Below are 23,694 nucleotides of genomic sequence, written 5' to 3'. Positions count from 1 at the left end.
ACAATTGATGTAGCACCCAGAGAGCTTGACGTTGGGCTGACGCAGACACTGCGCAGAGGCAGCGAAAGGCAACCAGAAAAGCCGGGGGGAGGGGGCTGTTAGTTTGGTGCTGGATTAGCCAAGATTTCTCAGTGATTGTGTGAGGTAAAACTCACAAAGCTTCTGCTAATATTTCTCTCTATAACTAAATAACCCTATGAGGTATTCAGTGATGTATTCAAAATTTGCTACTGCTTAATAATATAAAACCTTTAGAGCTGTTGCATCGGTTTTCCCACATTGGGTTTTTCCAAGGACTTTTATAAAAAATAACTGTGTCCTATGTGTTTCTATTTTCCTTGCTTTCTATTTTTCAGAATCATATTTAATTTGTGTAGGCTGCTTCAATAATTTACTTCAATGTTTCATGAAGAAATCTGAAATAAGCTTGTAATGTAATTTACAATCTAGGTGAAGTAGATTCAGTTGGTTGCAGTAGGATTCCAGAGATTGTTAGATCTAGGATTTTTCACAACTAGCAACAATTTTCTGCTTTGGAACTCCTTCGAAATGCTGATCCTCCACTGAAGTTCCAATGCCAAAATTCTCTCGGCAAATGTTGCCTGCAAGTTTCCTGAAACAACCGTTGCGTGCTCCCTGCGTTCTCCAGAAACATGCACTAGCTGAGCCAAAGGATGAAAGATGAGCTCTAAAATCCCTCTAGCTCTCCTCCAAGGTGGTATGATTTGCCTTCCTAGGGTGGCACTCGAAGTCCCCCGAAGAAAGGTTGAGTTCTCCGCTTGGAAAACTCGATGCTAAACAACAAGTAACCCGGCTAAGCAACTTAAGCAACTAAGATTGAGTTCACTATGTCAAGAGATGCCAAATGAGGTTGAGCCTCCTCTATTTATAATTCGTGGGCCTCTTTTACCATGTGGGCCCTTTCCAATTAGCAATTCGACTTTCCCTTCTTAGCCATTCAAACTTCCCTCTAAGGTGGTGCGTATTTCCTCATGTGGGTGGTCCCCACACTGTGCCAACAAAACATTTCGGTCCCCTTTTTCCTTCCTAAGTCTTTTCCAAAAATCACATGGGTCCCATGGCCTCCAAAGTTGTCAAAATTGTAGAATAAATAAACCTGTAACAATTTAATTTAGGAAGGGACATTACAATCCTCCCCTCCCAAATGTTGCTTGTCCCCAAGCAACTTCAGCTTTGGATGCTCACGTATGTGTTCACCCTCCTAGGTGGCATCCTCATCCAGGAAGTTCCTCTAATGCACCAAAAATCGCTTGTCCTCAAGCAATGCCTAAACAAGTGTTCTCTCTGACTGTGGATCCCTACTGTCACTGTAACTTCACCAGGGTCCCAAATGTGCCATTGGATCGTCCCTGATCGCTGTACTATCCTATAGTGAAGGAGTCTCTCGATACCAACATCCCAAGCCAACCCGATCAACATGAAGCACCCCTTGCTCCACTCACTACCCTGCCAGATATGGGCGTTAGAACCCCTCTGTTTGCCACCAATAAGTTGAGCATCCTGATGATTTAAAACTCTGTCAAAATCCTCATGAAGCTGCCCTACTGAATAGTCCACCCCATGCACTCTGATTTCTTGTCCCTGAAGATACAACTCAATCCCTATGCGAATGAAGCCTCTCGTGCATGAGCTCCTCTTGCTAGCCATCCTGCCATGCTGATGAAGTCTCCCACGCCATCAGTGAATCACTGAAACCTGATTGAAAATCTGGATGACCCTCTCCTGTAGAGACCAGCTCACCCCAATGGGTAGTTGAATTGCTAAGTACTGTGACGCTAGGGCCCCATGCCAGCATAGCAAGAAACTATGCTGTTGACCCCGCGACACCCTGGTCATCACTAACTATCTAGCATGCTTGTACCAGAGCCCCCTCTTGCATAACTCCTGACCACACTCTATGCGATGATCGAGGTTAGGCCCAGCCTGCCAAAGCGCCTCAATATTGCCAACTCTTATCACTCCATGGCTAGCCCCAATCCTGAGCAACAATCTGCCTCTCCCTATTGTGAGGGCTTTGGTGACTCCCCATGTGTCTGCCTGTGAATGAATCAGTTTGCCTGTTATATTGACTAGGCTCACTGAGGAGTGGAGTATCCCACCAATCCACAGGTTCCCTGGATCCCATAACAACTCTGGAGGTCCACAACTCCCAATCCTCTCTACTTGTTGTTGTGATATGCTGCTAGCTGTTGGGACCCCTCTATGCCCTGTCTCTGTCTCCTATAGGTATCCAATAGGTAGACACTGAGCATCAAGAACCTGTGTCGCAATTAACCAACTACTCTGCGCCTGCCAAATCACACAGAAAGATCTGTTATTCCAGCTCTTGATGATGTGCTCGGTCGCCTCCCCAAGTGTTAGCCCAGGGGTGGAACATATGCTACCTCGACAATCAACCACGCCATTCCTAAGCCTGTATTCGTCAACTCGTTCACCTACCAAGTGTCTCAACTGGAGAGTCTCCTCCTGGCTCATGATACGAGGTGTCTCATCCAACTGCCTAGGGTGAGCCTCCCATGCCTTGTTGCCTGAATGCAGAGTGTCAAGGGGATGATGGGTAGGTATGTCCCAAAGGGTATGATCAAGAGTCTGCGGGAATAATCAAGAGTAGTCCTGTGGACGACCCTCTCTCTGCCTCAGATTTGGTGATAAGCCCCTCGAAGCCCTGTATCCACTAAACATGGTGTCCCTAGATGCTCAACAATGTCCTCATTGATCCTAGGTGAGATGCATCCAATGGTACACCTAATGCCCCTGTCCATAGGTCTCCTTGGAGGCAACACTCCAAGAGCCTGCTGCGTTGCATGATGCGACATTACATACCCCCAAGTAGCACCACACTCCTCGACATGCCACTGTATGTTGCAACCTGTCCCTGTACATCGTTGGACACCCCAGGCTGCGGCTATACCATCTTGTGTCCCGCCTGTGTCACTGCACTTGTCACTCCCCACATGTACTCAATGCGATGTGAGGTACTCCTACTCCTTAACGTAGTCCAACATACTACGACACACCCACATGTGTCTCTAGGCCCATCCGCAGACCACTGCTCCAATCTAGATGCTCCTACCCATGCCTAGATGTGATGGCCTCAAGCTGTGTCCATGTGTGTTGACCCGTGCTCGACCAATGTCATCACCTCCATCGTCGTATCACCATACTTCTTGATGATTGGATCTCCCCTCCAAATCGTCCCTGAGAACCTGAGAAGTGAATCTCCCTAGGTACCAATAACGATGCCACCACTGCTTTGCTCCTCCATGTCCTCTGTGCCCCACACAAATGTGAAGAATCCCCAGCTCCATGCAAGGCACTATCTGGTGGCCTACTACCAGCGCCACCTCCTTCGACAAACTCCCGCCAAAGTATGATGATCATCCTGTGATCCCATGCACAATTGTCATACCAAAACAACTCAAGGAGTTTTCCCACAAATTGGTTGGCCGTTGGTACTGGACAAAACTCCCCTAGCGAATGCGCGTGTTTAGCTGCTAGGTCAACTATACCATCCAAGTCATAGACAACCAGTATAGCTGGGAAATAATAGGTGGTCCCTCATGGATCCCAATGCCAGTATGGGCTTCCGGCATCCTAGTGCCTAGAAGCTCTTGCTGAGCTACACCCGGGTCCACTACCATCTCCATAACCCACTCCACCGGGTACCAACTTAGAATCTCTCGCCATCCAACCCCAAGAGAGGGATTGAATGTATGAATTCTCATATGTAGGACAAGCCCTCCATCTTGCAAATGTTGCACCCTGCGTCGCTCATGTCGCCTCACCTCATCAGCCTGGTCAACACATAAAATATGTCGAAGTGGCTTTGCCTCTCTCTTTCCAAGGTGTAGAGGTAAACTACTGATGCTACAAGCCCCATATATGTATGTCTGAAGAGGGTTGCTCTGATGCTCTAAAGTGCACTCTAGTTGTACCAATAAGGAATCCAACCATTCCCCAACGCGAGTCAGTTTGGCCACTGACTCGGCACAAACCACTCTCATGCCCTCCAACTCCTCATTTTGCTGTAGAAAGGCCTTTTGTACTGTTGTGGCCTTCTCTCTCGATGCTAGAAGGCTAACCTGGAATTGATGAAATCGTCGTGGGTATCTATCACCTACAGACTCGGTCACAACTCTGGATACCTCAACAATTATCAACATCTCAACCATGGGTGGCACCTCCTCAACATGTGGTTCTATGTGTGTAGGCTCTATCCTCTCCACCAAGGTGTCAACTGGGGCTATCAAAGAGGTCTCGAATAATAGTGACTCCTGCGCCACACTGGGTAGATCAATGTGTGTCGACCTGTGCCCGACTAGTGTCATCACCTCCATTGTCGTATCACCATACTCCCTGATGAGTGGATCTCCTCTCCAAATCCTCCCTGAGAACTTGAGAAGTGAATCTCCCTAGTTACCAATGACGATGGCACCACTACTCTGCTCCTCCATGTTCTCTGTGCCCCACACAAATGTGAAGAATCCCCAGCTCCATAGAAGGCACTGTCTAGTGGCCTACTACCAGTGCCACCTCCTCCAACAAACTCCCGCCAGAGTATGATGATCATCCTGTGATCCCATGCACAACTGTCATACCAAAACAACCCAAGGAGTCTGCCCACAAACTGGTTGGCCGTTGGTACTGGCCAGAACTCCCCTAGCGAATGCACGTGTTCAGCTGCTAAGTCAACTATACCATACAGGTCGTAGACAACCGGTATAGCTGGGAAATGATATGTGGTCTCTCATGGATCCCAATGCCAGTATGGGCTTCCGGCATCCCCAGTGCCTAGAAGCTCTTGCTGAGCTACACCTGCGTCCACTACCATCTCCATAACCCACTCCACCGGGTACCAACTTAGAATCTCTCGCCATCCAACCCCAAGAGAGGGATTGAATGTATGAACTCTCATATGCAGGACGAGCCCTCCATCTTGCAAATGGTGCACCCTGCACCGCTCATGTCGCCTCACCTCATTAGCGTGGTCAACACATAAAATATGTCGAAGTGGCTTTGCCTCTCTCTCTTCAAGGTGTAGAGGTAAACTACTGATGATACATGCCCCATCTATGTATGTCTGAAGAGGGCTGCTCTGATGCTCTAATGTGCACTCTAGTTGTACTAATAAGGAATCCAACCATTCCCCAACGCGAGTTAGTTTGGTCGTTGACTCGGCACAAACCACTCTCATGCCCTCCAACTCCTCGTTTTGCTGTAGAATGGCCTCTCGTACTGTCGTGGCCTTCTCTCTCAATGCTAGAAGGTCGGCCTGGAACTGATGAAACTGTCGTGGGTATCTATCACCTACAGACTCGGTCACAGCTCTGGATACCTCAACAATTATCAACATCTCAACCATGGGTGGCACCTCCTCAACAGATGGCTCTATGTGTGTAGGCTCTATCCTCTCCACCAAGGTGTCAACTGGGGCTATCAAAGAGGTCTCGAATAATGGTGACTCCTGCGCCACACCGGGTAGATCGATGTGCTCCTCACCATCCTGTGGGCTCTCAGCATCATGCTCAACCTACTCCTCAGGCTTATGATATCTAAATCCAGGTCTCCACCATCAAAAGCGCCCCTTGGTCTCACCCTCTAACTGTCCCTGTCTTGCTTGCTCCTTTTCAGGAGATCTGGTGTCTTGATTTTGTCGACTTTCCCCACATGATGTAGATGGCTGCGCCCCATGACCTGCTTACCTCTAGTGTCTCTTTTGCAAGGGTGAGGATGGGTCTGGTCTGTCACCCTTCTCAACTAGGCCAACTTCTCATCGTCCCAATGGATTCCACCCCAAAATTTTTGCATACTCGATTTCTCTTGAGCCATGGGTTTGTCTCCAGTTTCACCTGTCACTGGGCACTCATACCCAAATCTCCTATGCTCTTGTTGGCTACCCACAATTGGGCCAAGATCAAGGCTCTGATACCACTGTAATGTCCCAAACTAGGAAAATAGTGCCATGCAAAGCAAACAATAAAAACAACACCATAAAATTGAAACATTCAGTGCACACCCATAAAAAATCTAGTAATAACCATCGGCTGAGCCATTTTATTATAATCTAGGAGCAAAGTACAATAATGTGGAAGTGGTGCACTTGGGCTTGCCTCAATGGCAAGCGTGATTAAGCTCAGATGGCACAAATAGCTGCTGCAATGATGCCCTGCATTGCCCTTGTGACACTGTGCTGTCTGCTACAAAGATGCTATTGGAAACCCCGCCTCCGGTGCTCAGAAAACTCCAGGAAATTAACCTCGACCTCTCCACCAAATACCCATAATAACCCACGAAGGAATTGGCCTAATGTTGACCTCGGAATTTCAGCCCAAATTCTCCTAACTCCTCTAGCTGTTGGCTGAGTTGGGACCTCTATTTGACCCCTCAGATCTGCCCATAAATTTTGCAAAATTAGCCCCAAGATCCTCAACTTTAACCCACCAAAACCTAGGAAGAGTTTGGCCTAGTTTTGACCCCCGAAATTCAGCCCCCAAATACCATGTCTTCCTCCAAATGCTGGTAAATACGGCCTGTGTGTAGCGCGCTGGAAAAGCCCCGCCAATCACTCCCAAAGGCTAAGATACTCCCCTATAAGGTTTCCCTTGTTTCTTCTGGAAATCTCTAGCTCTTCAACTCATCCCCCAAGCTCCCACGTGTGCCCTGTGAAAGCCCTCTGCGCAGGCCCATGAAGCTGCAAATCGTGCTGCCCACTAGCAGCAATTTCCTACTCTGAAACTCCTCCAAAATGCTGATCCTCCACTGAAGCTCCAATGCCAAAATTCTCTCGGCAAATGCTGCTTGGAAGATTCTTGAAACAACCCCTGCGCGCTCCCTTCTTGCGTCCTCTAGAAACATGCACTAGTTGAGCAAAAGGCTGAAAGATGAGCTCTGAAATCCCTCCAGCACTCGAAGTCCCTCGAAGGAAGGTTGAGTTCTCCGCTTGAAAAACTTGGTGCTAAACATGTAACCCGGCTAAGCAGCTCGAGCAACTAAGATTGAGTTCAATATGTCAAAAGATGCCAAATGAGGCTGAGCCTCCTCTATTTATAATTCATCGACCTCTTTTCCCATGTGGCCCCCTTCCTCAGCCATCAAACTTCCCTCTAAGGTGGTGCGTATTTCCTCATGTGGGTGGCCCCCATGCAATGCCAACAAAATATTTCGGCCCCCTTTTTCCTTGCTAAGTCTTTTCCAATAATCACATGGGTCCCATGTCCTCCAGTATTGTCAAAATTGTAGAATAGATAAACTGTAATAATTCAATTTAGGAAGGGACATTACAAAAGAAGAAGACTCTGTGGAGTATTCCGAATTGAGACTACTACAAGAGGTTTGTACTCTTACTGCCATCCAAAATACATCTCCAGGTAAAAAGGTTATGGTTTATAAGAATGTTTACCAGGATCTAGAAGAAAAAGTCCATAATCCCTGTTATAAAAGTCTGAGACTGTGATACATTGAATTGAGGTTTGCATTCGAACTCGCATTGGAGCACATCAACTCATTCATATCTAAAGTTAAATCTTTATAGAATCCTTGGAAGAGTGAAGTAAGGACAATGTTTTATCTCCATACAAAAGGAACTGTGATCAAACGAACCCAAAGTCTGCACTTGTGATCAAAGGTGAACTTGTGATAACAGTTGTGAAACAATCCAAATCTCTATGGTGAACTTTGTGGCATATTTCTTGTGAAGTCTCTATGGCAAAACTAAATGTGATAAACATGAATTTCAGAGGTGGACTAGAAGGCTGAACCATCCTACTATGTGAAAATACATGTTTCTATTTCACGCAAAGGAAAAAATCTATATAAAGGTCTGAAGTATACTTTCTGGGGAAAAGCAAAAGAAGAAGTTCATTAAATCTCTGAGACAACATCATTATACACGTTAAGGATCAAGCATCCGAATTTATAAAAATCAAAGACTACGGCATATGGCTAATCCGAGTAATATCCAATATTCTTTGTGGTACTATGATTATATGTAAGTTCTGAAGTTACACATCTGATGGATGAAAGGCAAATTTACATGAAAGACAAAAGTATCTAATGATCATCAATTTTTGAGGCAAACAAACAAGCGTCAATAATACATCCGAGCTGTCTACAAAATTCTTTGTGACAATACTTCTTTGAGGCACTCTAAATGATGAAGAACTTGAAATCTGAGGCACTGTATACAAGAAACTATGGGATATTTATGATATTCTGGTTTGATTCATTGAAAGAAGAAACATAATCATAAAATAAGACCTTGAGAAATCTGTTGTGGCATTAGTATATGAAGCAACCACACTACCAAATGGAAGAATGAATGACATTTTGAAGCTAACCTATTGAAGACTTGTTTGCAGAAGCAAACTATCTCTTTGTAGTCAGTAGTTAAGTGGCAAAATATCTCTTTGTAGTCAGTGGTTAAGTGGCCAAATCATTGAAGATATTTTCATGTGAAAGAAAGAGACAATCTAGCAGTATAGATGTGAATAGGAATTTGAAGCTAGGTGAAGAGTATATCTATACCTCTACAATATGAAGAAGCAACTCTACCAAGATTTCATCCTATACTTTTTTTTTTTTTAGATTTGAAGCATCTTGTTGAAGGAAGTTGACACTTGTCATCTAAAGAAAGGGTCAAGAGATAAAATCTTTGCAAGAAGAGATAAGGTAAGGTTGCAAAGGTGTGTATAATTTCCATGTGCATTTCATGATATATGTCAAGTTCACTAGATCATGATGGTCATTTGAAAGATAGTAAAAGGGTCTTCATAGATATAGTTTAGAGACAATGACATATAACTGTTGATATGGTAGCATTCCAAGTATTTAGTTGAATGTGAAAGGTTAGGAAATGAAATAGTGTCACTAGGGTTTTGCAGCTGATCCTTTTGCATGCTTTGAAGACCTTGAGAACCTAGGGTTTGTAGAACTTGCAGTTTGTGAGACTTTTGACATTTAGGGTTTGTGAAACCTGCATAGTTTGGATCAAGAAGAACCCTAGGAGAAAAGCCCTACCTAATCATGTTCACTATTAAAGATAGGTCTAACCTTTGATGTTTAATGTGAGAACAAGGTTGGTGAACATGTCCAAGATTAAGAGGGAGCTAATCCTTCTCAAAAGACAAGTAATTTATATCTTCTTGTTTAGTATCTTTGTGCCTTGTTCTTTTTTTTCTTCCATGGTCTTCTAATAAAGGTTGCAGGTCAAGGCAAGTTCTATCTAAAGCTTGACTAGTAGATAAAATATTTTAAAGAACGTGGCATAGCATGAAGAATATGAAGGAAGGAGCAGCTTGATGCATGCATTAGAGAAGACAACAAGATGGCAAGAAGTTCACTTACCTTAGATGGATAGAGGGAGTTGTAAAAATCTTGATGGACACAATATTTATTGAAGTTTGGCAAAAAGCCCAAAGAAGCTTGTGACCAAAAGAAACAATGATTGATTTAGGGTTAGAAGTTGAAGAGTTCTGATGTTGTTGTACCAACAGTTGATTGGTTCGTTCCAATAACACATTAATTGATGATTTGAAGGGCATGAATTGCAATATGAAGATAGACCATACAAAGGAATGTTGACCTCAGAGGGAGCAAGCAACACTAATTTGATATGAAGAATCCAACACCTTGACTTGCAGTTTGTGAGACTTTTGGCATTTAGGGTTTGTGAACCCTTGCGTAGTTTGGATCAAGAAGAACCCTAGGAGCAAAACCCTATCTAATCATGTTCACTATTAAAGATAGATCTAACTTTTGATGTTTAATGTGAGAACAAGGTTGGTGAACAGGTCCAAGATTAAGAGGGAGCTAATCCTTCTCAAAAGGTAAGTAATCTATATCTCCTTGTTTATTATCTTTGTGCCTTGTTCTTTTTGTTCTTTCATGGTCTTCTAATAAAGGTTGCAAGTCAAGGCGAGTTTTATCTATTTATTGAAGTTTGGCAAAAATCCCAGAGAAGCTTGTGACCAAAAGAGACGATGATTGATCTAGGGCTAGAAGTTGAAGAGTTATGATGTTGTTGTACCAATTGCTGATTGGTTCGTTTCAAGAACACATTAATTGATGATTGGAAGAGCATAAATTGCAATATGAAGATAGACCATGCAAAGGAATGTTGAACTTAGAGGGAGCAATCAACAAGAATTTGATATGAAGAATCCAACACCTTGACTAGAGACTATTGTGATTTGGTAACTCTGATAATGATGGGATATGGTTTGGCTCCCCCAAAGGACATATTGTAGAAGTATGTGAAGAAGAGGTTGGAAAGATAATAATTGAAGATGATATTGTACCGACAATATCAAGAAGAACCCTAGGAGCAAAACCCTATCTAATCATGTTCACTATTAAAGATAGATCTAACTTTCGATGTTTAATATGAGAACAAGGTTGGTGAATAGGTCCAAGATTAAGAGGGAGCTAATCCTTCTCAAAATGTAAGTAATTTATATCTCCTTGTTTATTATCTTTGTGCCTTGTTCTTTTTGTTCTTTCATGGTCTTCTAATAAAGGTTGCAAGTCAAGGCGAGTTCTATCTATTTATTGAAGTTTGGAAGCTTGTGACCAAAAGAGATGATGATTGATCTAGGGCTAGAAGTTGAAGAGTTATGATGTTGTTGTACCAGTTGCTGATTGGTTCGTTTCAAGAACACATTAATTGATGATTGGAAGAGCATGAATTGCAATATGAAGATAGACCATGCAAAGGAATGTTGAACTCAGAGGGAGCAATCAACAAGAATTTGATATGAAGAATCCAACACCTTGACTAGAGACTATTGTGATTTGGTAACTCTGATAATGATGGGATATGGTTTGGCTCCCTAAAAGGAAATATTGCAGAAGTATGTGAAGAGGTTGGAGAGATAATAATTGAAGATGATATTGTACCGACAATTGTTTAATTCGATTTGGGAGCACATGGAATGAGTGGACAACATTGATGGATGGTTTGGAAGAGCATAGGGGCAAAATTTTGAAGGCATGTGTTAGCAGCTGTGAGGAAGTTTAGCTCCTTGAAGATGATAGATGAACCATTTTATGACAAAGTTGCATGAAGTTTGTCAAGATCCAAGAAGGTCGGAGTTCAATATGATGTGATGCTATTAGGAGATGAGAAGCCTTGCAAGCTACTACTAAGATCTCCACAGAGGAATAAGTAGCCGATGAATGAGACAAGCTGAAGCTTATGGTTATGTTTCCCAGGTTGAGAGGGAGTGATGGTGGACATCCTATTCTCCATGTACCATGCACTAGGCTAGGACTAACAACCATATGTCTAGTGAAGGCATTGGTAGGGAGAATGGAGGGTTGGATAAGCATCTGGGAACAGTGCTCCTTGAGGATTGGGAATCCAAGATAGGAGCACTCCCAAGGACCAATACTCTTTGAGTATAGTGTAGGGTATCCAAGACAAGAGTAGTCCCAAGGAGGACCGATATTCTTTGAGGATTGGGAATCCAAGATAAGAATATAGTCTTGTAAGGACATACCCGGTGAACATCTGGATGGGGTATGTGCCTTGAGAGGCAATTGTGGTGGTGTCCAGACTCCAAATGTATGCCTCCCATCATTATGCTCTAATCTAGTGGAGAGTTAGAGCTTGTCAGTCAAGGCCTTGCTATTTTGTAATTGATAATGCTGGTTATGATTATGATGCTTATCAATCCGAACTCTTCTTATGAGAATATTGTAGTTTGAGAGTATCCTTGTATCTTGTTGTGTAATTGTGAATACCTCCCTAGTTAAGAGGGAGTGTTGAAAAATGTAACTAGGTATGGTCTTCAAAATTATCATTGTACTTGTATCATTATGTATTTCATGAAAAAACAAAAAGAAGAAAAAATTATTAGGTTGATTACTATTTCCTAGTCAAAGCATGTTCTTCATGCTCTTAGGGTCATTTGAGTCAAGAAGAAAAATGTAATTGAGGGACTCTTCGTAAGAAAAACAAAGAAAATTTTTATTGAGTCAAAAGAGTAAAATTTTCCCCACAAGCCCAAGTTGGCCCTCCAGGACATGTCAACCTAGAAGAGACACCCATTTGGCCATCTGGACAGCTATATAGGCAAGAAACTTCGATGTCATTTGATCATCCATCATCCACTTTGATTTCTGTGCAGCAGAAAGAGAATTTCAATGAAGTCAAAGGAGAGAAAGAGAGAAATCAAAGGAGAGAGAGTCTGTTTTTCTGCCCTAGTTTTTTGTACACACGTGCGGGTTTCTAAGGTAGCTTGTGTGATATTACAGGTTGAAATTACAGAGCTAAGATTTCAGGGAGGCCAAAAATTATGGGTTTGGCCAAAATGTAGATGTTTGACCAGTGTTGACTTTGACCAACAAGAAGAAAGATTGAAGGAGGGCTGACTTGGGGCACCTGTGGATGTCTTGGTCTTCATGTCGGGTCTTGGATATCTCACTTTGATCTGATTCTATAAGAAGAGGAAATTTTCTGGGTTTTCGCCAATGTTTTAAAAACGGTCGAATCGATTCAGAATTGACCGAGCCAACTGAGCCGGACCCCCGCCCGGGCAATTTGTAATTGATTACCATTGATGGATGGTTTCCATCATGTGGCTAAAGCTCTCGATCTTTCTTCAGCACCTGAAACAAAAAAGTGCCAACGTGGTCGCATGTTGTTCAAAGCCGCCCTTAATATTTCTTCCTTTTGCATAGTTTCCTGTTAAAAATATTTGGTTTGTAGATTTGGTAAAATATACCAAAAGAAAATTGCTGATACTTTTACAATATCTCTGAGCAAAATTAAATATTTAAAATTTAGAGAAATGCATGTAAAGGCCAACTAAATGGTCAGTGGGAGGGTTTTTAGAATTATGACCATTTAGTACTACGTTTACCGTTTTATGGTTTAATTGTGATTAATGTAATGTAATGAGCTAGGGCATTGATGATTGATGTGATGTAATGAAGTTAGGTTAGACCAGCAGTTAGGACAGCTACCACAATAAGTAGTCGAGTATAAGTTTGCATCTCCTTTGTGGTTGATAATTGATGATATCATTCAATGATCCAAATATAACATTGCATTCTTTTATCCATTCCTTTAGTCGCTTTTTAAAATTGCACTCTTTGTCAAGGATAAACGGGGAGAGTAGCAGGTGCTTCCAGGCCTCCAAATAGTAATTGTTGGAAATTATTATGTTTCTTGCAGCCCAAGTTAATCTCATAATTTTTTTTTGGGGACTGAATGCTTCTGGTTCACATGAGCAAGTGGCAAGTTGCAACTGCTTTATTTTGATATTCAATGAACGGAAACATCCTGCCATGCTGCAGAGTCATCCTTCTGCTAAAAAGCCATAAATGGGGTGCATTTATTCAAGTCGTCCAGGACTTGTACCTTGCCCCACCTGTTTGTCGCAAGTACAGGCCGACACAAGCATGAACACGAGAGACTTTGGAACCCTGATGGGGGAATAACAACACCCCGCTTTCACCAACCTGGCAAGCCACTGCTGACATATAGTTATAAATTCATTTAGACATGGATGATATTTCATATTTTGTTTATTTTTCTCTATGTGGTTCATGGAACCCCGGAGATCAGTGACCACTACATCCATGGAATATTTGTACCAGGCAGATCTACCTGAAGGGATCACTTCCTGCCAGCTAAACCACAGAGCCTGACCTTGAGAGTGTCGAGAGTGTTGAACTTGTGACCTCTCAATAGCAAAGGTGCTTTAACAATGACGGGGACTTGACCAATTGAGCTAACCGTTGAAGCTGATATCTCATATTTTATTATTTTGATATCATAATATTTAATATACTTATTGTTCTCTTTATTTTTATCGATTTTGGGACTGAAATATTATGAGATTTTATGCTTTTATCGATTTTGAGACTGAAATATTATGATATTTTATGCTTGCTGTACGTTAACTGAGGTGTAGCTACATATCAAGAGCTAGAAATTCTGTTTGAGGATATGCTACAGTGTGGTCATATACGTTTTCTGTTGGGAAAACTTCCCTAATAGATATAAATAAATATGTTTAGAACTCAAAAGATATATTATTAAACGTGACAAGATCTGTAAGGGTTAGGGATTGATTCTCAATTTTTGCTGTTCTGTGCGTGCGTATAATATAAAAGACCAATATGAACGTAAATACATAATACTCTTATTTTGCAGGTTTTGACTTTTCTTATCTTAAGGAAATTATCGTTGTACAAATCTAATGTGATGGATTTCCTTTTTCAGAGTTAGTTGAGAATGATGATTTACTGGAGACCCATTTGTCACCATTTGGAGATGATGCAAATGAGAGGCATGACAGTACCACAAGCTCCGGTATGAATAAGGAGCAATCAACTCTTTCAAAAGAACCCTCTCCTTCAAAGAGGGCAGGAATAGGACCAGTTAAGAGTAGCTTGCGGAAGAGTTTAGCCTGGGACAAGGCCTTCTTCACTGATGAAGGTGGATTACAGTATTTTGTTTTTATTTTTATTTTTTTATGTTTTTGTAGATTTTCTACTTTCAGTTAATGTACTTCTAGTTCTTATTGTACTGTATCTCTGACGTTTTCACAAAATGCCTTTAGGAGTTCTTAATTCTGAAGAGTTGGCACTAGTAAATAAAACTTTCAAGATGCCAAAAGAAGAGTTATTACCTGGCATTAAAGAGGAAACGAGGATTTCTGTTGAATCAAATGGCAGCCTTGTTTCCTCTGATTTGACTTTACAGGATTTGGAAGAAAAACTATTTGAACAAAAACAACAAAATTCGGATGAACAAATTGATTTGACGACCACTGGCAACAAACTAGTTGCCATCAAGAACAACAGTGAAGGTGACATTTATGGGATTCATGATATGGCAATTATTAGCAATAGAAAGGGCAGAAGCAAGCTTCATTCTGAAAATGAACCTACCAAGAGACAGGGTATTATATCCATTAGCAATAGAACAGGTGGAACCAATGAAACGAATAGAGTGCAGCCAAATCCTGAAGATCAAATTAACATGACAACTGGTAACAAATTGCTTGTCAGCAAGAAGAATAGTGATGGTGAAATTTATGCGTGTCATGATGTTGCAATTATTAACAATAGAACAGGTGGAAGCAAGCTGCATTCTGAAAATGAAGCTGACAAGAGACAGGGCTTTGTATCCACTGGCAGCAGAACAGGTGGAACCAGGCATGAAATGGACAAAGTGCGAAAGAAATGTGAGAAGCTTGCACTATTTCACAGTTTATAATTGAAACCCTGTAACTTCAAAGAAAATTGCTTCTTCTAAATAGAAAAATAGAAAGTTTCTGTTCTTGATGCCACAGCATCTGTATTTCTTGATTTTGTTTTCCTAAATAGCTTCTTAACCATGATATTACTGAGTTGACAACAAATAATTCTAATGCATTGCCGATTGTTTATTACAGCAATTGTTGAGCAACGTCATTCTCCACCAAAGGCAAGCTCCTCTTATATACTCCCACACTGGATACACTGGTCACTTGTTGGACTTAAGAAACTGATTTTATCTAATGGAGTTTGCTTCTATACTGTATATTATAATTCTTCATTTCAACTGAAAGTTATCTTCACCCTTTTAAGAAGTTTAAATATTTTCTGTCTCAGGCAAAATCATCTGTCAGAGAAAATAGAAACTCCACAAAGCCACCACCTGTTGACAGCAGCAATAAAAAAGGGCCGCGTTGTCAAGCTCCATGCCCAATGACATATCCTTTATCAAAATTATTGACTTTTGTTTGTTACTTGTGACATAGAACCACATTAGATGGTTCAAAACTTTGACTTAAAACTAATGATGTGATTAATCTGAAAGACATTCTGAATAGAAAACAAGTTCTTGTAAAATTTGTTATACTTGACTTAAAACACTGCAAAAAAATCTAACATGAAAACTAAAGAGTTCCAGAAGTCCCATGTAAAGCAGCCAATGAGTCTCTCTGCAAACGATGGCTCTTCCACATCTGGGTCTTTCACAAAAAGGATCTCTTCAGTCTCTAAATGTGTGAAGGATACACTTGGAAAAGTGTTACCAGGTTGGTGCTTCCATACATGTTTTGAGGATTGAACCTTTATTGAACAATCTACTTTCTCACCTCTTGAGTTTTAATTTTCTTAAAGTTGCATTCCAATTTTGACACCATTTGCATTTTCTTGAGCATTTGTTCTACCGACCATTTTAATGTAGATATGGCTTTTACTGCAGCTAACATGGGCAAGATTTCGGGTCATAAGTTCTCCCCTCGAAATGCACAAGATGACTTCCGTATCAGTGCTAAATCCACTTCGGCACCCAATTCATCTGCATCAGAGTCTCCTTCTCCAAAATTGTCACGTTGCCACTCTTACTCATTTGAAAGGTTTGCAAAGCCGGTTTCTGAGAGGGCAATGGAGGCTGCCTCTGGAATTCAATTTACCAATTCTGATTCATTGGCATATTTTACAGATGATTCTAGTTCTATATTTCATTCTAGTTTATCTCCTGGAAGTTCTTTTGATGGGATGTCTTCTGTGAGCTCTCCAACACATTCAACCAGCTCAACGATCAGCCCTTCAAAGTTAAACATAAACGATGTTTCTTGTGACAATCAGAATGCATCTGTTATAGATGTGGGCTTTTCTGTAGATGAACATGTTTCAAAAGGTAGACCACAAAAACAAGGACTCCAGAGTAAAGTACCGGTAGCTGATGAGGCAACTTCAACTAATATTATGCATAGACCAGCTGTGGATGACTTGAATATGGCTTGCAGTACTCCTGGAGATTCACTTATCAAAGATAATTCATGTAGTAGTGGAAGCAGTCAATTAAGAGCTAATCTATCTAGGCCATCAGGGTTAAGAATGCCATCACCGAAAATTGGCTTTTTTGATACGGTTAGTTTACTTAAACGTTCTTGTTTCTACTCTAATCAAGTGAATATTGAAGTGAAGCTTGCTACAATTTGATAGATTGATGAGTTTTAACTTCTGGGTATCTGCAGGGAAATGCTTCCTTTGTACGGGATCTTTCTACTTCGTATGAAAAGTCCACTGGCTATGTCCTTGAGAAAAAAACATTGCCTCCAGGAATCCCTGCTTGTCCACCTAGGTTTTCTCCTGGAGGACAAGGTGATATCCATCGGGATTCAAAACTGAAGCCCCATGGGTTTTATTCTACAAGACCACCATTCACATCCGTAAATCTATCTATCCGGCCAAGCTATGGTTGTGCTCTACCATGTACCATTCCTTCACCTTTCCATAATAAATCTGGTACTGTCTTTAAAAGTCGTATCCCATCCAGTCTATCTCAAGCATGTCAACCAAGGCTGAATTCAAACCCTGGACTTTCTTCAGATCTGCCATTGCTAGTACCGCAGAAGGATGAATCCTCTGTTAAACCTCATCAGAATTATTGCAACCAAAAAAGTGATGTGGATCAACTTTCTTTGGCAATTCATCAAAAAGTTGTAAACGCTGAAGAAAATAAAGAAGACTTTGTCACTGAAGATATTCAAAGTAAACTGCACTTACAGTTATCTAATGGTGAGGTATGCCAGCCAAAAGGCACCTCTGGTCCAGTTGCTAAAAGGAATTCATATCAGTTGGACTTTTCGGGTGAGATTTCTCCTTTACAGGTTGGATCAGAAACTTTGGGTTGTGAAGCAATCTCTGCAAAATGTTTAGAGACCACAAGATCAATAATGCCTGATAAAGCTGCTGACGGTAATACAGTTGTTGCCGCTCAACCTCTTGATCACAAAGAATTGTCCTTTTCATCTGATAAGAAAATTAGGTGTGAGTTTGACTGTGCAAAAGGACAATTGTCACCCTCAGCAAATCAAGTGGAAACTCAGAATGCAACAGAAAAGGACGTGTCTAATTTTCCCCTAGATTCAACCTCCAAAATCGACCTTGAGACTGAACAGTCATATTCATTTCAAAATGAACAAAAAGTTGATGCTTCTGAAGGGTGTCGACCAGTTGACAAAAGTGCAGAAAATAGAATATCCAATTCAGTCTGTGGTTCTAAGTCTAGCAATGAGGACAAGCTATTAAGTACCATCGAATGGCCTGTCTATGAAGACGTTAAGCCAGTCTCTCCAGTTGAGTTGAACTTGAAGGGTGATTCTTCTCCAACTTCTATGAAACTTCAGAAACAGCATTGTCTTCCTATTAATGAAAGTAAAACTATTGGAAGAATCCCTCTATCTGATAACTGTACTCTACCAATTACTAGCGATCACCAAGAACTACAGAAGCAACTGAAAAAGGAGAAGGGTTCAATTTTTTCATTTGCAGTGAAAGCTGCAAGGAGACTTACAACCTCACCTGTATCTTCTCCTGTATTTGCAGAGATATCAGAGCAAGAGAACTATATGCCCGAGGAACAATATTTAGATTCCCCATTAAATAAGAACAGGAGGAGAAAATCAGTGCAGGGTCAATGTGAAAGGAAAGAGGAAATAAAGAATTCTGTGGATGCATCTACTATTATGGAGAAGAGCTCTCTTGAATTTCTAAGCGAGGTGAGTTCTCATTGATGTTATGCTAGAAATGATAGAACGTGTTCTATTGTGCACATAACTGAGGTTATCTTGTATAGGCTTAAATTTTGCTTCTAACAGTAATTATTTGAACTCTCTCACCAGGAGTCGCTTATTCTGGGCAAAGGATCAGTGCAAAACTCAATTTCAAGTACATAAATATTGAAACTAGGCTCATGGTCATTGGTATTTCTTCTCTTCTCACATTGATGTGCATGCATTCTTTCATTTTTCAAATAGCCCAGGGACAAGTTTCAAAGATATAGGTTTTATAAGGTGAGCAACTAAAAAACATAAACGTCTAAAGTTTGGACAAAGTTATTTCACTTAATGCTGTAGTGGTCTTATAGAGAATTCTGTTGTGTCCTGTTAGAATTTCATGGTTTTTCTATATTTCTACTTTTTCTATATGTCATGCGTTTGTAATTTCAGTCCGACTGATTGCTTCTTAGTCACGTGTGGACTATATTTCCTTCCTTCTTTGCCTTTGGTGGATCTCTAACGTTTTATCGTCACACTGTTTCGGGGCTTGCTTTATTTTATAGGATCTATTTGGGGCATGTATAATAAGATAGCATGGATGCGTGATGTATATATATGTATAGATCTGTATGCATTTATGATATCTGGAGTGATTGAATCAACATTCTTCTGAACTGAAATTTAACAAGAATTAGAAATGATTTTAAATGTTAATGATGATATGACATAATATTTCTGAATATGAGTCAACATTTATGCTATCGGCATATACATTCTGATAAGCTGGGTTCTTGAAGACATTCAAACCTATGTGGAGGCTCATCACATCCTTATGGAATGCTACCCCTAACCAGAATTCCCTTATCACCATGGCCCATAAATATTTCAAGCTTGGGTTGTTCCTGGATCTCTTATCCATTATCCTCATTTTCCTCCCGTTTCTTGCCTTCTAGAGTATCCTTCTGCCTAGGTTTTCTCACTCCCCAATTCTACAGTTAGTTGTTTGACCAGAGAAATATATGCTTTTCTCATCCAATGTTTGATGATCCTTAGTTAGCTTTTTTGTGGAGAATTGAACGTTTCTTCTTTGCTGGAGCTCCTTTAGAGCTCCCCTCCTTGGCAATGCCCTTCTCTCAGCTCAAATTGAGTTGAATTTATGCAGGTAATAAAAAAGTTGTTTTCAAGTACATAAATATTGAAACTGGGCTTATGGTCATTGGTATATCTTCTCTTCTCACATTGATGTGCATGCATTCTTTCATTTTTCAAATAGCCCAGGAACAAGTTTCAAAGATATATGTTTTATAAGGCGAGCAACTAAAAGCATAAACGTCTAAAGTTCCATATAGCCATCAAGTTTGGACAAAAGTTATTTCACTTAACGCTGTAGTGGTCTTATAGAGAATTTTGTTGTGTCCTGTTAGAATTTCATGGTTTTTCTATATTTCTACTTTTTCTATATGTCACGAGTTTGTAATTTCAGTCTGATTGATTGTTTCTTAGTCACGTGTGGACTATATTTCCTTCTTTCTTTGCCTTTGGTGGATCTCTAACAATTTTATCGTCACATTGTTTCGGGGCTTGCTTTATTTTATAGGATTTATTTGGGGCATGTATAATAAGATAGCATGGATGTGTGATGTATAAATATGTATGCATTTATGATATCTGCAGTGATTGAATCAACATTCTTCTGAAGTGAAATTTAACAAGAATTAGAAGTGATTTTAAATATTAATGAAGATATGGCATAATATTTCTGAATATGAGTCAATATTTATGCTATCGGCATATACATTCTGATAAGCTGGGTTCGTGAAGACATTCAAAACCTATGTGGAGGCTCATCACATCCTTATGGAATGCTACCCCTAACCAGAATTCCCTTATCACCATGGCCCATAAATATTTCAAGCTTGGGTTGTTCCTGGATCTCTTATCCATTATCCTCATTTTCCTCCCGTTTCTCGCCTTCTAGAATATCCTTCTGCCTAGGTTTTCCCACTCTCCAATTCTACAGTTAGTTGTTTGACCAGAGAAATATTTACTTTTCTCATCCAATGTTTGGTGCTCCTTAGCTTTTTTGTGGAGAATTGAACCTTTCTTCTTTGCTGGAGCTCCTTTAGAGCTCCCCTCCTTGGCAATGCCCTTCCCTCAGCTCAAATTGAGTTGAAATTTATGCAGGTAAGAAAAAAGTCGTTTTGGCCTCAACCTTCTTCAAATTCCCACTTTTTCTCTTGAATTTAATTTCCTAATAACTTGTTTTATTTCCCTTCCGTGACATATATTTGTCACCTTTGCTCACGACATCTCTTCACATCCTACCTCAGTATAACTTGTGGGTTGTTGAGGATTCCATCCTTATGTACGGTTCTAGGCTATCTCCTTCATTATATGCCACCTCCTGATCTTTAGTATTCCTCTCTGCTTTAAGTATTTTCTTGCTTGTTGATTTAACCTTCCCTTGTCAAAGTTCGATGAAAAGGTTTGCTCCTTGTTATTTACTCCCAGCAAGACCTCTAACTGGCAATACTTACATGTTCTGTATGCTAAATCCACAGCCATACTATTTAATCTTTTCTGATGCTTTATTCTTCTATGTTTGTTATTTTAGATCTTTAATTTCTCAAAGTAATTGTATTGCATATTTAATGTTTTACATCCGAAAATTTGATGGCATCATTTTGCTTTAGTTGCTTCCCTGTGTAGTGGCAATTTTATTTGTACGGTTCTAGGCTATCTCCTTCATTATATGCCACCTCCTGATCTTTAGTATTCCTCTCCGCTTTAAGTATTTTCTTGCTTGTTGATTCAACCTTCCCTTGTCAAAGTTCGATGAAAAGGTTTGCTCGTTATTTACTCCCAGCAAGACCTCTAGCTGGCAATACTTACATGTTCTGTATGCTAAATCCACAGCCATACTATTTAATCTTTTCTGATGCTTTATTCTTCTATGTTTGTTGTTTTAGATCTTTAATTTTCTAAAAGTAATTGTATTGCATATTTAATGTTTTACATCCGAAAATTTGATGGCATCATTTTGCTTTAGTTGCTTCCCTGTGTAGTGGCAATTTTATTTGTACGGTTCTAGGCTATCTCCTTCATTATATGCCACCTCCTGATCTTTAGTATTCCTCTCCGCTTTAAGTATTTTCTTGCTTGTTGATTTAACCTTCCCTTGTCAAAGTTCGATGAAAAAGTTTGCTCCTTGTTGTTTACTCCCAGCAAGACCTCTAACCGGCAATACTTACATGTTCTGTATGCTAAATCCACAGCCATACTATTTAATCTTTTCTGATGCTTTATTCTTTAATGTTTTTTTATTTTAGATCTTTAATTTCTAAAAGTAATTGTATTGCATATTTAATGTTTTACATCCGAAAATTGGATGGCATCATTTTGCTTTAGTTTCTTCCCTGTGTAGTGGCAATTTTATTTGTAAAGATGTATTATACTCTTGATTTGAGTATCAATACAGTAGTTGATGTTCCACTATTTCATGCTTTCATTGTGCTTTGTTTGCCACCCTGTTTGTAGTGGCAAATTCATTTGTAAAGATGTATTATACTCTTTTGATTTGAGTATAATGAATACAGTAGTTGGTGTTCAGTTATTTCATGTGCATTCCCACCTTAGGTTTTTTAAAATTTAATATTGATTTAGTGATGAAAATTTATTAACATTTTAAAGGATACCTCGAAAAGGTCCCGTTGACAATCATAGCTTGCTTAAGTATTATTTCTGTTTTATGAATATCATGTGTTTGTAGCTGGAAATTCTGTTCATCTGCGTTTCTTTTATTAATCTTTGATATACTTTATCAGGTTTCCTGTCTCGCGGTGACTGGCTTCACTTGTATCAATTATGTGGCTCCATCAACCAAAACTGATTTTCCCGAATAGCGATAGATATGATGCTTGGGATTGGAGGGTTAAATGATTAGTTGTCATCTTGTGTGTACAGAATTGGCGGTGTCATTGCCTCCAGGACGTGATTTGTTAAACTTGGCCCTATGTTGATAGTAAATTGCCAATGAATGCAAGAAGCATTGAGGCAGTAGGTACAGTTTTGGAAGGTACAAACCCTTTCAGGAATCATGATATTTTACTTCTATACGGGTTAGAACTTAGAATACTGGGCGAATAGAATCAAATCAACATTAGAGGTTGTTTAAGGTGCCGTAAATATGGGATGTTATTGTTCCGTCCATCTTGTGACAGATGTCGATGGAAAGTGTATACAAGCTTTTGATGCGGGATTTATTAACGAGTCTCGTATGAGAAATTGTAGATCCCATAATATTCTTTTATGTATTGTGGTTTCAATTTTCCGCTCAGAAATTTTGCTGCAGGCAAATAGGGATCCCTGTATGGTAAATCTATGCTGGGCAAAGTGCCTACAATAGAACTTTTGGCCGATTGTTATGATATATATATAGTGTATTTTTAATTTATAGAGAAGGTCGTCGTTATGATAATGCAACAATAAAATATCTTTGTGTGTTTGTTTGGCAGCAGGAATTGGAATTTCCATTTGATCCATGCTATGTTTTATCCTCTCACAGAGAGAATATGAGGAACCTTACGTTTTCTTTTTAAATGCAGAAAGCTTGGCACCCTCAAAAAGATTTGGGAAATTTTTATGAAAGTCTGAAAAATTTCTTATACTTTTATAAAAAGGTAGATATTTTTGCTAGTATATGTTATTGATTGATAAATTATTTGAGTATACGGGTGGGATTATGCAAATTGATTCCAAACACCAAAATTCTAGAGGTTGGAGTTGGTGATGGGACTTGCTTTCATATTGCTTGTACCCTCTTACAGTACGAGCGTATGGGTGATGCCTCCAGAGATTTGAACACGCGTGAGACTACTGCAAATCGATTCCAAACACCAAAACTCCAGAGACCGGAGTTGGTGATGAGACTTGCTTTCAGATTGCTTGAGAGGAAATTAAAAAAATAGTCAAATGGAAAAATATTAGCTACTTAAAATTACCTTTTTCTTATTCATGGGGCAAGATTTCTTTTCACAAGATCTACTACAAACAAATGCAAAGGAGAGTGATGTTTCTGAACCTTCCATTAGTTAACATCATTATTTTCAAGTATATGGAAAGTCCAAGTGGGAAATTCACAGTAAAGTTACTAGTCAATTTTGGTGAA

At 40.1% G+C, this 23,694-nt stretch overlaps 1 protein-coding gene across 4 annotated transcripts in view; it reads left to right on the top strand.

The window, feature by feature from the left end:
- The window catches only part of LOC149206648 (uncharacterized), a 36,927-nt gene extending 13,923 nt beyond the window's left edge, over window positions 1–23,004 (top strand). For 2 of the 4 annotated variants that reach the window (XM_089395522.1, XM_089395520.1), the window contains 8 exons: window positions 14,249–14,464; window positions 14,589–15,215; window positions 15,426–15,457; window positions 15,625–15,725; window positions 15,889–16,052; window positions 16,223–16,893; window positions 17,001–18,527; window positions 22,352–23,004. In XM_089395522.1, coding sequence (XP_089251648.1) covers window positions 14,249–14,464; window positions 14,589–15,215; window positions 15,426–15,457; window positions 15,625–15,725; window positions 15,889–16,052; window positions 16,223–16,893; window positions 17,001–18,527; window positions 22,352–22,429 — 3,416 coding nt within the window. In that variant the 3' untranslated portion in view covers window positions 22,430–23,004. Of the gene's footprint in view, window positions 1–14,248; window positions 14,465–14,588; window positions 15,216–15,425; window positions 15,458–15,624; window positions 15,726–15,888; window positions 16,053–16,222; window positions 16,894–17,000; window positions 18,528–18,650; window positions 18,822–22,351 lie in introns of all 4 variants that reach the window. The other 2 variants (XR_016252585.1, XM_089395521.1) reach the window with 2 other exon arrangements.
- Window positions 23,005–23,694: the final 690 nt, after the last annotated feature.

The sequence above is a fragment of the Pinus tabuliformis genome, chromosome 1_2 (genome assembly GCF_031772625.1).
Source record: "Pinus tabuliformis cultivar Carrire ecotype Pingquan chromosome 1_2, CPIR1, whole genome shotgun sequence".
Taxonomy (NCBI): Eukaryota; Viridiplantae; Streptophyta; class Pinopsida; order Pinales; family Pinaceae; genus Pinus; species Pinus tabuliformis.
Note: the sequence above shows the minus strand (reverse complement) of the source record. Positions and strands in the feature narration are given on the sequence as shown.